A 15030-nucleotide genomic window follows, 5' to 3' on the forward strand; every position below is an offset into this window, starting at 1 on the left:
AGAAAAAAAGAAAGAAAAGGGAAGAGAGAGCTGAACACAGCAGACACGCAAGGAGAGACAGGAAAAGAGAGACAAAGAGCGAGTGGGCAGAAGCGCAGAGACTAGCAAGAGGGGATAAAGGAGATAAAGTCGAGACAAACAGGATAAAGCCAACCCAGACACAAAGAAGGAATCCCGTCCCTCGTAGTTAATCAAACAAATTAACAAAACAAACAAAAAACAAAAGTCAAGACCAGAACCTTTTTCATCATGCAAGGATCATGCTTCGCAAAATTACAAAGAAAGAGGGAAATGAAAAACAACGAGAGAACTCGCAAAATACATATTGCAAAAGCGCTCAGAGAACTGCGGATCAACATATCTCAGAACACATAGTCGTAGAATAGGAATTCAAGACAGCAATAGCTGCCTTAGATAACATTAGTTGCACTAGGGCCGGAGGGCATAGTCTTCGGCTTGTTGTTGGTAACAGTCCGCTCTTCTTCATCCAAACGGCGACGCCACTCCGCAAGACTATCGCTCATCATAGCAGGTCCATTACTGTCATCCTTGGTCGGGGTTCGTTCCAGGTCCAGCTGGCTACTAAGGCGATAGTTGCGGTTGGTGCTTTCCCAGTGGCTCCGGAGGGTCTCGAGCTCATTAGCGAGGGAGTCCAGGGCCATTGAGCCACGGTTGTCAGGGAAAGATGTAGAATCTTGTGAAACACTGCTGTCTGCTCGGGCGCGACCACCACCGCGACCATCAGCAGTGTTGCTGGAGGCATTGCTATGGCTGCGGGAAATACCATTGGCGCCTTGGATGTGTTGGGACTGGCGGCGGTAGTGACCCACCGATGTCTCGACCTGCTCTAGAAGCATGTTGACCTTCTGTTCTGCATCGGAGGCACGGGTTTCTAGATGCACGTTCTCTTGTTTGAGCTGCTCCAGTTCGAAACGAGTACGCTCAGCAATAGAGAACAATTCCTTTTGGATACGACTGTGCTCAACCTGGGACGTTTCTTTCTCAGAATTGGCGCGAGCAACCTGTTCCTTGAGCTGTGAAACCTGGCCTTCTAGGGCCTCGAGAGACACTGTAGTGTTCTGCTGCAGGTCGACAATGGACTTCTCGAGGCGAACCCGCTCAGTCTCCCATTCTGCGAAGTTGTCGGATTGGCTGCTAGCATTCTCCAGCCCCTTCTGGGCCACCTCCAATTCACCCTGTAGCTTGGCATTCTGAGTCTTGTAGCGGCTTAGTTCATCCTTCATACGCTTCAACATCTTCTCAGTGCCCTTAACGTAGTGAACAGCTGACTGGTAATCATTCTCGAGTTGCTCCAACTTCTCACGGAATGCGCGGTCGGCTTCTTGCTCCCGGGATTCAAATGAATTCTTGAGATCATCATGAGCCTTCATGCTGGTAGAAAGTTGCTGCTCCAACTCGCGTAGTCGACCTTGTTCGGGCGTACCAAAGCGGGATCCTGGCGATTCAAGACGGGGCGATCGTCGAGTATCAGCGTTGATGCCACGTTCACCCAAGAGATCCTTCAGAGCCGCATGCTGAATGTTCAAAGCGCCAGCATCACGCTGATGAGAATCAAGCTGAGACTTGAGGTCTCTGCTCTCTGCGGTAGCTGCTTGGCTTTCTTTCATAGCGGTCTGTAGCTGGCGGCGTAACTGCAGGCCTTCACGGCTGGCCTGTTCTTGGTATGCCTCCAAACCGGCAATACGTTCTTCAGCCCGTCGCAATTTCTCGGCCGCAGAATCAGCCGCAGCCTGGTTGGCCTTGGCCAAAGTACTAGATCGTTCAATTTGAGCCTCCAAAGCGGCAACACGCTGGTCAGCGCGAGATCGAATAGAAGCCCCCAAGTCAGTAGAAGAGGCACGCTCCAGACCCGAGACGAAAGCCATCTTGTGAGTTTCAGCTTCTTTGGCATGGATATCAGCAAGCTCCTCTGCATCACGTAGACGGCGGGTAATGTTCTCCACTTCAGTAGTCCGCTCTTCATGTTCCGTTCGAAGTTGGAGTAGCTTTCTCTCCAGTCCTTCGCGGCGCTCTCTCTCATCCAGTAATTGTTTTTCAACAACAGTTACCTTCGCAGCAGAGGAGGCAACAGCTTCTTTCAGGCTACCGAAGTTGGTACCGAAGTCCTTGAGACGACCAGATGATTCTTCAATCTGGTGAAGTAATTCTTCCTTGTCGATAATAAGCTGACTCAAGGTCGCCTCGGCCTCAGCACGTAACAGGGCTTCTTCTCTGGAGGATGCCTCAGCACGGTGAAGCTCAGCCCGAAGGTTCTCTGACTCAAGAGCGTTGCTTTGCATTTCCAACTCTGCTAGACGTTTGCGAGTCGCCTCGTTGGTATCCTCAGCCAGTTCTTTAGCCTGTTTCTCCTGTTGCAAATCAGTGGTCATCACATCCAATCTGGCCTTGAGCTCTGACTGAGATGCGAGAGCCAACGCAAGACGACGACCCATGTCGGTTGGCCTCTCCACACCATCCTCAACTTCACGAGAAATCTCAGGCTGTGGGGTTCCACGTTGACTACCGCCATGGGCAGCTAGTCGAGCTCGCGAGTAAGCGGCTTCGCTAACAGCCACATCGCGTTGATGTTCAACTTCTGCAATGCGTTTAGATGCAATGGCAGCTTGCCTATCAACAGTGGCTTGCATCTTGGACAACTCGGCTCGCATACCAAGGAATGCTTCGACCAGAGGGCGATCCTCGTCGTTCAGCGAGTCACTTGTGCGTTCGTCGATAGCGGGGCTGCTAGAAGCATTGGGCACATATCCTCCTTTCCTGGCTAGAGCCAATTCAGAAGCATACCAGGCATTGCGAGCTTTAGCAGATTCCAACTCCTTTATCAAGGCCTCCTGATGAGGAGTTAATTTTGGCGATCTAGGCTCCTCGCCAAGCGTCTTGGAGTTGCGAAAGGCTCGGCCCTCAATCGATCCATCGATACTGGTTTGGCGGCCAAGAACAGATTCTTCTGCGCTATCAACCGAGCCACGCTGCCTTTGCGACCGCAATGAGCGTTGACGGGCAGGTGTGGTTAAGGGGGCTGCTTCTCCGGCTTCCATTGCCTTGGCAGATATCCTTTGTGATCCTGTTGGTGTACGTTGCCCGCTACTACCCTGGGAGTCCTGGAATTGATCTTTAGCAACAGGGGACTCGGCTTCTCGTTCGGAATTGGCAACCCGGACATCAACAGTGCCTGTGTAACCACGTTCCATCTTTGTGGGGGTCTTGCTGCGAGGGTTCATGCCGGACTGGGGTCCATTACTGCGAGGGCCAGGAGATGGCGCTTGCCCGGGAGGGGGTGGCCCTGAAGGCGCTTGTGCAATAGATGCACGGGGTAGTCGAGATCCTGGTCCCGGTCCAAGGTTGGGGTTAGACCCAAACTCGCCAGGCTTGTTGCTTGTATTCTGGATCAGACTCTCACGAGATGGGCCACGTCGCATCTGGTCTGGAGTTGCGCTTTGAGCCTCGCGGGAGGTTCGCCCAGAGAGAGGACCCTGCTTTTCGGCATTCCTACCTCCTGGGACGGCACTGCGTTCGGCTGTACCCGAATCATTGGGATATCGAATTTTAGATGTATCGAGGATATACGCCATGCTGAGCTCATTAGCATCGCGAGGGGCTGAGCTAGGCTCACCAGCCATGACGATGATTTGCTTTCCAAACGCTGTCATACTGTGTCCAGATCTGGGAGATGGAGCTGGGCCCATATTTTGGAAAGAATACCAGCGACGAGTGGAGATACGGAAGGCAGAAAGATCACCCAAGTCGACTCCCTCATCGGTACGACCACCAAACACGTACATCACATCATTAACCAAAGCAGATGCATGGCCCTCTCTGGGAGTGGGAATAAATCCAACACAATCCATCTCTGTCCATGAACCGGCACGAGGGTCATAAGCCCACACGTCGTTGAACCAACGTACGCCGTTAGTTCCTCCAAAAAGATATAATTTGTCGTTATAGCTGACCATACTGTGGTTGGTTCGAGCGGGAGGAATTTGTCCCTCGGGGGGACCGCCTTCGTGGCTATTCGGAACGAGAGTTTCCCACTTGTTTGAAGGGTTCTGGAGTTGATTCAAATCGAAGGTCACCAGATCATTGAAGAAGAAGCCTTCAACCTGACCACCGAAAACGAAAAGTTTGGAGCCCAAGATATTGAGAGTATGACCGTACCGTCCAGCGGGCCGAGAACCAGGGGGGATTGCGCGAGACCATTGTCGTGATGCTAGACGAGACACAGTTTGTTAGACCGAAAAACAGATACAAACCGAAACTGAGACCAAAGGGCCAGTCCAAAGGATAAAACATACAGGTATTGAGCAGGTAAAGAGTGTCATCCAACGCATCGCTCTCATTAATCTTGGTATCACCACCAAAAACGATGAAAGCATTGCCAACCAGCAAGCTGGCGTGGCCAACTCGAGGCCCCGGGCCTTCAGAAACCGTCGCAATTTGGAAACATGACAGGCTACCACCACTGCTTTCAACCATCCACAGATCCCCCTTAACGGTGGAGCCATCGATCAGACCACCCATCAAGTAAATGTCGCCCTCTTTCGAGGCCACCGCATTGATGGCAGCGCCATATCGTGGGAATGGTGTTGCTTGTGGAGTCGAGAAATTGAGGCGCCGTTGCGACCAGGGATAGAGGGTTGAGTTGGGGCTCTGCGGGGACACGCCATTTGGCGTTTGTTGCGGGCGTTGGGCCTGGCGAGAATTCGAGTCAGGACTCATTGGCCCAGAGTTTTGAGAATTGGACCTTACCTGTGACTCGGATTCTGCTCTTGGTCGGGGTCTCACGGGTTCCGGACTTGTTGGGCTCGTCGCCGAATGCAATGAGTTGTTGTAACTGCTACTAGGGGTCGGAGTCTGTCCGAAGCTCCCCTCAGCCTTGACACCATTAGCCATTGGAGGGTTGCCGGTCGACGGAGCACCTTCGGAGGTGTGGACGTTTCTTGTGGCCGAAGGCAGGGCGGTCCCCTGTTGATTTTTCTTGGATTTAAACAGAAAAGCCATCGTTAAAGCGAAGTCGTAATCAGTCGTGCACGGCGCAAAATAAAAGGAGAGGGAAACAGCGCCCAAAAATCGGGTGCGCCGGCGCCGATGTGATCTCCGTCGAGGATCCCCGTATCAGCGATTATGCAGGCCGCGGCGTATTCGGAGGAGGTGATTCGAAGTGTGTGCGCTAAGGATAGAGGTACGGCTGTAGTGGAGAGAGAACACAGTGTGTTTTCTCAGAGAAAGTGTGGAGTTCGGAACCAGGAACCACCAGGAACCATAGAAAGGTGTCCCATCCACCGAGAGTGTTGGGCTCGGGAAAAAAAAACAGGGCCAGGGGTTAGGAGGGTGGGATGCCGAGTAAAAACACCAACACTAGCGATTAACGAACTTGGACATCAAGACCAAGTTTTGACTGAGAAAAAAGAAAAAGAAAAGAAAATGTCCAGCAAATGAAGAACAAAAAAGGGGTGGCAGCGAGACAAGAAAAAAGAGATGCAGAAAGAGAGAGAGGAAGATTCAATTTCCCTGGCGGAGATGGTCTAATCGAACTAGTCTTAGTGTATGGGGAACCGGGCTCAAGGTGCTGCGCTGCATACTCAGGGGCAGCAGCCACTCTCCAACGGTCTCTGGTGGGAGACTACAACATTCCTGTCTCCCAGCCCCCGGTCGTCATGGAGAGTAAAAGAAAAGAGAAAGTTAAAGATTTGGATTGCTATGAGATCTAAGAACGTCTGATAAGTTTCAATTTGTTTTTTATTATTTTCCTCCTATTTTATTAATATTGTTGTTTTCGGTTTGTTCAGGTTGTTTCATGCACATATACCAGAAACACAAGCCTTTTAAAGAGACAAAGCCACATTCGGGGCCATTTTATTCGTTCCATGGCGTTTAATATTTTTGAGACGAGATTTTGAGGTATTCCATACCAGCAAGATTATGCGAGAAATAAAGTATACGAAGTGCTATGTGTATAGTAATGACCCTTTCTCATGGAAACATCTCCCGTACCCATGCTTGATCTACACCACCGACAGCGTAGATTTTCGAGAATCTGTGCTATTATTAAAGCCCGCGGGGCCTGGCTTTTTCCCAAGTGCTAGACCGTGTCACAGGTCAGCCAATTGTCGTAGTGCACGCCTCAATGTCCACCCGCGATCCACTCCCCACAACGTGCAGGGAACCTATCGCCAGTGAACGGGCTCCACGCCTGCAGGAAGCAATTTAAGGGGTGAGATCTCACTCTACAGCCCAGAAAGTCTACTTGATCCTCCGCTATGAACGGCACATAGTTTCTTTTCCCCGGGAGAACAGACATCTTGGCTATCCAGTAACCCCAAATTAAAACCGAGGAGGGAGCGCTATCACAAGAATTCGACGATCAATACCCCGTCTGTTCTCGGCTACGGTATGCTGACTGTACACGCCCATGACACATCCAGACATCTGGATGGACGAACCTTTGAAGGGATGTGGGTTTCTTTGGGTTCGAGAGGGGCTTGAAACTTAGCCATTTCTGAGATTCTTTTAGTACTCCATGTACAACATGGCCCGCTCATTCCTGAGTTCAGATGACTGCCACAATGCCGATCGAACACATCAGTCTCGGCACTTCCATGCATGTTTTTCTCCAGTGAGACCCGCTGATGTGCCATGTCTATCCTGATCTTAATCGTCCGTATGTCTGAGACGTGTTTCTGGGTAGGCCTCTTGGCAGGGGGAAAAATCAAGTGGGTTTCTGATTTCATTTGGGAAATCAAAACATATAATTACACCCTCACATAATAATCGAATTGAAGGGGTTTCTAGCTACTGATGGTGAAGTGCGGGAAGAACTTGAAGGTTGGCCAGTGGAATTTGAAAATGAACTATGTGATCTACTCCAATAGGTCAAACTCAAGTATACGACATCGTAAGCGCCGCCCGAGCAGACTACGTACGCCATGTAAAGCTTAACTACATGAATACTTGTACATTGTTGGGATTGTAAAACCCACAAATCAGGAGAAACATGTTCATGGTGGCAGAAAATACCCCAATTTTCAGTTCAATCTACTTCAATTCCTCATCGGAGAATCAATCAGTCTACATCTAAATAAACACCCGTCTGGGTTGCAGTTCGGATGCCGTCAGAGCTTATCGGTTAGTCAGCAACGGGGCGCGGGGATACTGCTAATCCGGGTTCAGCAGCAAGTGAGCCTCACCGTTACCGTGTGCGTCTAGATCGCTGCCTCTCCTCCACCAGTGAGAGTGGTAACTCAACAAAGCTGCTTCTCGAAATATTTCGTTCGTCTTTCACCTCGGGTCTGTTTTGAACTCTGAGCCAATACAAGTTTCGCAGAGCACACAGCTATTCTTCCTGATTTCAGCATCTGGGAGGTTTCAGAGCTGCTCATGCTCTTCACCTCCCACCCCACACCTTTCAACATTCCCTTCATGTAACACGATGACTGATATTACAACATGAGGGACCCAACCGCCGACATGGAATCATCCATCCAAACCTCTACAACTAATGGGTCGACAGAACCCCGCCGCAGTAATAAATCAGCCCGAGTCGCGTTCGGGCCCGACCTAGAAACTACCATCCCCGCTCGTGAGCGATCTCCAGCACCGTTGTCAAGCCACCATCGTTCCTTCACCACTGTCGAACAGAAACACTCGTCAGTCGCAACTCCTGCTCGACCTACCAGTTCCGCGGGTGAGAATGTCGGCCTGGTACCCGAGGAGCCGCCACGGCGGCCTTCTCCTCGGAGGTCTGAGAGTAACCGACCAGCAATGTTGAAACGTGCAAAGAGTGATTATGGACCCAGCCGTGTCACATTTGACAAACCTATCGGAGACGAAGAGGAAGACTTCGCAATGCGACACGGATGGCAGGAAGAATACACATCCAGTGAATATCTCAAGATTTTGCACTCGGTAAGTTGCGCAAAGTTTTATGGCTGGAGTAGGTCTTTCGTGTACCGAAACTAACGCCCGGGGCTTTCACTAGAATTTCTACATGTACTTTACCGAGAAGCGGCATGAAACAAATGGAATACCAAGAGACCCCGTTGGAAGCTGGCCTAGCCAGGACTGGAGGATGAAGGATCGGCTGAAGACAGTGTCTGCTGCGTTAGCAATCTGCTTGAATATCGGTGTCGACCCTCCCGATGTGGTCAAGACGAATCCAACGTCCAAGCTTGAATGCTGGGTAGATCCCACCTCAACCACGGGCGGTGGTCAGAATAAGATCATGGAGCAGATTGGCAAGAAATTACAAGAACAGTATGAGACACTGAGTTTGAGGACCAGATACAAGCAATATCTAGACCCATCAGTGGATGAAACCAAGAAGTTCTGCATTTCTTTGCGTCGGAATGCCAAGGATGAGCGGGTGCTCCTGCATTACAACGGCCATGGAGTTCCGTTACCAACCCAGTCAGGTGAAATCTGGGTCTTCAACAAGAACTACACCCAGTACATCCCTGTACCTCTCTACGACCTCCAATCTTGGCTGGCAGGGCCTAGTCTTTTCGTTTTTGATGTTTCGCATGCCGGCAACATCGTGCAAAACTTCCACACATTCGTGGAGAAGCACGAGAAGGAGAATGCCGAAGCCAAGAAACGAGACCCTAATGCAATCGTTCAGAACTATGGTGATTGTATTCTTCTCGCGGCATGCCAGAAAAATGAGTCTCTCCCAACCAACCCTGATCTTCCAGCTGATCTTTTCACATGTTGCTTGACGACCCCCATTGAGATTGCCCTGCGTTTCTTCATTCTTCAGAATCCTCTGCGGACACAAATCTCCACTGATGATTTCAGAGTTCCAGGTCGTCTTCAAGATCGTCGCAGTCCTCTTGGAGAATTGAATTGGATCTTTACCGCCATCACCGACACCATTGCATGGAACACACTCCGTCGTTCGCTTTTCAAGAAACTCTTTCGACAAGATCTTATGGTTGCAGCTCTCTTCCGAAATTTCCTGCTTAGCGAACGCATCATGCGTACTTACAAGTGCCATCCTATCTCATCTCCTGAGCTTCCTGAGACCCACCATCATCCACTATGGAAGAGCTGGGATCTTGCCGTGGAGATGGTCTTGGCACAGTTGCCCGCTTTGATCGATCAGGAAGAAGGTCGTAGGCAATATGAGTATCAGCATTCTACATTCTTCGCCGAACAATTGACTGCATTCGAGGTTTATCTGTCATCTGGGCCCACAGAGAAGAACCCGCCAGACCAACTACCCATTGTGTTACAAGTTCTTCTCAGTCAGGCACATCGCCTGCGTGCATTAATTCTGCTTAGCAAGTTCCTGGACTTGGGCCCATGGGCTGTTCATCTGGCCCTTAGCATCGGAATCTTCCCGTATGTGGTCAAGCTCCTACAATCAGCTGCGCAAGAGCTGAAACCTGTTATGGTTTTTATCTGGGCGAGAATTATGGCCGTGGACTATACCGTCCAGAACGACCTCCTCAAAGACAACGGTATCCATTATTTCATCTCTATCCTCAATCCCTCTTCGCCCATTCCGGTTGGAAACGCAAGCGAACACAGAGCCATGTGTGCTTTCATAGTTTCTATCTTCTGCAAAAACTACCCTCAAGGACAAAATGTTTGCCTGTCCGGTGAATTGTTTGAATCGTGTCTGAGACACCTTGGAGACGTCGAAAATCCTCTGCTACGTCAATGGTCCTGCCTGTGCTTGAGTATGTTATGGTGTGATTTTCCAGAGGCCAAATGGATGGGCATTCGATGCCAAGCGACTGAAAGGCTTTGTGATCTGAATTTTGACCCGGTTCCAGAAGTCCGCGCGGCTATGTTGCATGCTGTCACTACATTCATCGGAATCCCAGATTTGACAGATCAGGTGGCACAGAGAGAAGAGGCTTTGGCTTTGGCAGTCTTACCTATGTCCGCTGACGGCAGTGTCATTGTCAGGAAAGAGCTGCTGGTCTTCTTCTCAACGTTTGCCAAGCGTCACCAAAACAAATTCCTTGTAGCCGCATATGAGGACCTCAAGCATGAGAAACAGGCCTTGCAACGCCGTCTCCAAAATGCATCACCAATGACCCAATCAGAAATACAGGACGGGCCCTTGGACTCCGATGACAAGACACCTTCTCTTTCCCACAATACCACCATTGGCACAGTCTGGAAGCAAATTCTAATCCTTTCCGTTGATCCTCATCCTGATATCGCTCAGGGTGCTGGCATGATTGTCGATTATATTCATCTCACTCTCCTAGACTCGCCCATGGCGACTATCGCTGACAAGATTAGACTCGAGATATTGGAACTCACTTACCGCTTGTCACAAAAACTCCAGATCACCGAACGTTCATACGTGAAAAAGACAGCGGCATTATCTAACCCACCATCCTCCGCAGCCCCTACCCCCAAACAAGAAGGCTACATTGCGCAAGGTTTGAGACGTACAGCAAGTTACGCAGCCTCTTTATTCGGAGCTTCAGGGGATGCGTCATCAGAGAGCTCTACACCCCCTTCACCCCAGAGCCGCGCTCCGATGATCCCTCGTAGCCGTGCTCCGCCTGAATGGACTCGACCTCCCGAAGTGAACGACAATGTTGCACCCGCCAACGCTTATCACCTGGCTCCCACTCCCACATCACGCGGCTTCCAAGACAGAGACACGGATGGGATTCCCATTATCCCTCTAAAAAGTAGATTCTTGGACTGGTCAACAGAGGTAATGCCGGATTTTTTCCCAGGAATCAAACAAGTGCACCGCAAATTGTATGGACATTTACTTACAATCGAAAAGTATTTCCGGGAGCCCCAGATGAAACCGAACGAACCCGACGAGCCCGGAAGTTCCGACTATAACGAACGCCTCTGGAGACGTAGCCGCAACGAAAAGATCATCGCCGAGACCCAACCACTTAAAGGAAAGGCAGGTACTAGTCGATGGGAAAGCTCAATCGCCCCCTTGTCAAATAGCAGCCAGCCTTCAAAGATGTGCTTCCATCAATTTGAGGATCACATCGCCGTGGCAGATGACCGGGACAACATCGCGTAAGTCTCCAATACTTACCCCTCTACAATTCATACTGGGTTTCGTGCCTTTCTCGGTTCTTGCTTACGCTCTATACAGTATCTGGGATTGGCAGAGCCACAAGCGCCTCAACCAATTTTCAAATGGCAATCCAGTTGGATCCAAGATCAACGAAGTTCGGTACATCAATGAAGATGACCAGGCTCTTTTGTTGACTGGATCCTCCGATGGTGTTCTCAAGCTGTTTCGAAACTATGAATCCTCTAGGGATATCGAGGTCGTTACAGCCTTCCGGGCTTTGCCTGAACTTATCCCTAGCACCAGAAATGCAGGTCTTGTCCTTGACTGGCAACAAGGCCAAGGGAAGGCTTTGGTTGCAGGTGATGTCAAAGTCATCAGGGTGTGGAATGCAGCGACTGAAGTCTGCACTAATGTAAGACTTCCCTGCTGCACTTTTCTCTTTGCACTAAATATGGTGCATATGCTAATTGGTGTTTCCTCTGATAGGATATCCCTGCCCGATCTGGCTCATGTATTACCTCCTTGACCTCTGACCAGGTGGCTGGTAACATATTCGTTGCTGGTTTCGGCGATGGTGCCGTTCGTGTCTTCGACCAGCGACTCAAGCCTAGCGCTTCGATGGTCAAGGTCTGGCGTGAGCACAAGCAGTGGATTACCAACGTTCATATGCAACGTGGCGGTTTGCGTGAACTTATCTCGGGTAGTCGCAACGGCGAGATCCGCCTGTGGGATCTTCGTATGAACAGTGCTCTGTCCACTATCCAAGCGACAAATAACACCCTCCGAACTCTGAGCGTACATGAACACGCTCCTGTCATCAGCATGTAAGTAATCACAAAGATGACATTCTCTCTATCGCCGGGGCCAATTAGGCTAACACCTATTACAGGGGCACTGCTCAGCACGAGGTTAAGACCTTCAATGTCGATGGAACCTACCTTTCCACCTTTGAGCCCAACTCAAGTTTCCTCCATCACAACCGCTCCTCTCCCATCGCCACCACAGCCTTCCATCCCCACCGTACCATGCTCGCCTGCGCAGCATTAGGTGATAATCACGTCAACCTTGTGACTTGTTAGATGAAGGAAGGACCTGGATTTGTGAGCCTTGCGAGCTGTTTGCTCTATTTCGTTTTATTTCTGCCGATCTCTCCCATTTTCCCCGTGATACGAAATTCATCCCCTTCCCTCTTCTTCTTGTCCCTTTTTGCTCTGCTTTATTTTTCTTCTCAGCTTTGAATATCCCGCCTTGGTACATGGGGATCGGTATGGTTCTATTTCTGGATACGAGACGAGACATCATGGATACTGTGCGATTATGATCGCGTTAGTTGGTTTACTACAGATTTCCTGATTTCCTCTAATGAGGTTTTCTTCTTCTTTCTTGTTCATTATCTTCCAATAGCGCAATAATGTGTTTATACAATCCATATCTCATGTGAACCTTTCAAGTTCTCGGTACATATCATTTCAACTTGAACCTGGTATATAGATTCCAAGCTGTCAGCATTGTATCCAATCACACATGATAAAGACCCCCGTGGCCCTACTAGATCGCCCACTGTAGTTCCAAAGTTCGCGCCTCCAGGTTGTCCTGAAACAAGTATGTCATCAGCTTGGAGAATTGAGACCCCATTCGGTAAACTACCTGGGCACAAGATCTACGTAAGCATGTGCAATACGATTATGGAAGCCTAGATATTCCCGACGCACTCCGTGTGTATCCCGATTCTAAGTCCCCCGCGCTCAAGCCCCGGGACAGCCAAACCCAAAACACAACCGAAGATCGCACCCAAAACATCCAGCTGAACCTTAAGGAAGCGGGGAAAGGGTCCTGATCTACACGCTTGACGTACCATGACACGCCTATAATGTTCTTCAATTGCCCGGGGCTAATTCCAGGGGCCCTTGGGCCAAAAAGAAGCTTCGGTCTGACGATGATTTATTAAAGCTTGTGCTGTGCCCCTTTCTTTAAAGAAATCATCTTGGCTTTTCTATCCATTCCTGTTTATCTCTATACACCGTGACGACAGAAGGAATCAGAAATTATACGAACGGGACCCCCGAGTAACAATTCAACATGCACTTCAGTTCTTACGCATCATTGTTAGCCATATTCTGTGGCGCGGTTCTCTGTGAAGGCATTGTCTTTGACCCGATTCTCAAACCAGAACAAGGAGAAGTCATCCAAGCTGGAAGTGCATATACAATCAAATGGACATCTACCGCAAACAAGCCAGTCAAACTTACGCTACACAACCAAAAGCCAGCGGGAACCTCAAATGATAATGAGGGAACTGTGATCAAGGGTAAGCAGCGCTATGAACAGACCTATACAAGAGTTAAATAATTTTAACAATTCAAACAGATAGCATCGCCAGCAAAGAAGCGCAGTACGATTGGAACGTGGACGGAAATATCACCGGCTCCAATAACCAGATGTGGTATATCAAACTTGCTCTCGCCAATGATGCCGAGACATTCAGTTATTCCCCTGGCTTCAAGATTCATTCCAATGGCTCTTCTAGCTCGAATTCCTCTAGTTCGACGACGAGTGGTTCCTCGATGACTGCTACGGGTAGTCCAACTGGCTCAGGCTCGGCGTCCGCATCAGTGTCACCGGCTAGCTCGACCTCTTCGGCTGGGGGTAACATGGCTACGGCTCTGCCACTTGTGCTTGCTGGTGCTGCTGCTCTTGGTGCATTTGTGCTTTAGGTATATGATTGTACTTGTCTGTTTATCTGTTGGATATATGAATGCTATTCAGGTGCACGATGAAGTATGTACATGTATATATATGTGAACTATGGGTCGATCAATTCGAGATAGACACCGTTGGAGAGCAAGGGCAAAATAAGATAAAGTAGTCATTCTGATACATGAACTGAGCCAGGGGAGCCGGAATGATCAATAATCTAGTGTAAACTTCACCAGCTTCATCGGCCGCACTATGGGTGTTTTCTATTACTGCGGTTTGTCGTTTTTAATACTATTGTTTTAGATCAACGGTTGAAAAATAACCATGCTCAAGGGTCATGATAGGTTTACCCAACTATTATTTTTGCCGGACTATTATTTTTATCCAACTGTTGGTTTTGTCAAATGATTAAATACAAGTTGGTTTTTAATAATAGTTGAAAACAGGTTAGTTATTTACAATAGTTAAAAACAAGTTGAGGTTATACAACAGTTAAAAAAAAGTTGATTTAATACAATAATTAGAAATACATTGGTTTTTTACAACAGCTAAAATAGGTTGAATTTATACAATAGTTGGAACAAGTTGCATCTAGTACACAATAGTTAGAAATACATTTATTCAACCAAACCATTCGAGGCATATTATACTGGTATTGGATAGGATTAGTAGTATTTCAATACAGTTCTATACTATACTGTACATAATCAGAAGTACTTCAAGCGGCTTGATAGTACTAGTCTCTCTTGTACCTTTTATTTGTTCTTCCAGACTCGGGTTTTGGTTCAATCATACTCTGTCCAATTTCCGAAACCTTATTCAGATATTGTTGTAATAAAGCTTTGTAGTTCCGGAGATCAACGGGGATATGAGATCCTATATACCAATCAGTATTATATCATATAGGGTGGCGCCCAGGTTAAAAATTAGTGTTTGAAAAGTTATAGGTAAGTCAATGGATCAATAGGGGTCTAACCTTAAGACTGTCTTCGGTAGGCCAGTTACTCTTTGAATTTACTAGCGAAGCAAAATGTCAAAATCCAACCTCTATATGCACTTTCCGACTTTCAAAAGACCAGATTAGTAGGTGGCTGGGCCGAAAAATCCCCCATTCTCGAGCTTGTAGCCATCAGGACATTCAAGTCTCACTGAAGCGTAACAGGCACGATGGCAATTTTCATGGTAGCGGTCATCATATATACCGGATTCAATGTTGTTCAAATGGTTCTTTTATTCAAGGTAGAGGCGTGCAAAGCATGAATCACAGAAGGTTATATTTGTCAAGCTATGAATGGTTTATTCTGGAGACA

The 15030-nt window shown here is 48.6% G+C and overlaps 3 protein-coding genes across 3 annotated transcripts; 2 read left to right on the forward strand and 1 right to left on the reverse strand.

Annotated features, from left to right (window-relative positions):
* Positions 1-410: 410 nt before the first annotated feature.
* On the reverse strand, positions 411-5016 carry N7478_009530 (putative cell polarity protein (Tea1); the record flags this gene model as incomplete). The annotated part of the gene is made up of 2 exons (XM_056925744.1): positions 411-4225; positions 4311-5016. The coding sequence occupies 2 exons, from the start codon at positions 5014-5016 to the stop codon at positions 411-413; spliced, it is 4521 nt and encodes a 1506-aa protein (XP_056775114.1).
* A 2445-nt stretch (positions 5017-7461) lies between these two features.
* N7478_009531 (ubiquitin-binding TORC1 subunit KOG1) lies at positions 7462-12102 on the forward strand (the record flags this gene model as incomplete). The annotated part of the gene is made up of 5 exons (XM_056925745.1): positions 7462-7920; positions 7994-11022; positions 11102-11435; positions 11510-11847; positions 11913-12102. The coding sequence occupies 5 exons, from the start codon at positions 7462-7464 to the stop codon at positions 12100-12102; spliced, it is 4350 nt and encodes a 1449-aa protein (XP_056775115.1).
* A 1000-nt stretch (positions 12103-13102) lies between these two features.
* N7478_009532 (GPI anchored serine-threonine rich family protein) lies at positions 13103-13737 on the forward strand (the record flags this gene model as incomplete). Its single annotated transcript, XM_056925746.1, has 2 exons — positions 13103-13331; positions 13391-13737. 2 exons carry the CDS (start codon positions 13103-13105, stop codon positions 13735-13737), a joined length of 576 nt encoding a protein of 191 aa, XP_056775116.1.
* Between the last annotated feature and the right edge of the window lie 1293 nt (positions 13738-15030).

The sequence above is a fragment of the Penicillium angulare genome, assembly GCF_028827245.1.
Source record: "Penicillium angulare strain IBT 27051 chromosome Unknown utg000007l_segment0_segment0, whole genome shotgun sequence".
In the NCBI taxonomy this organism is placed as follows: domain Eukaryota; kingdom Fungi; phylum Ascomycota; class Eurotiomycetes; order Eurotiales; family Aspergillaceae; genus Penicillium; species Penicillium angulare.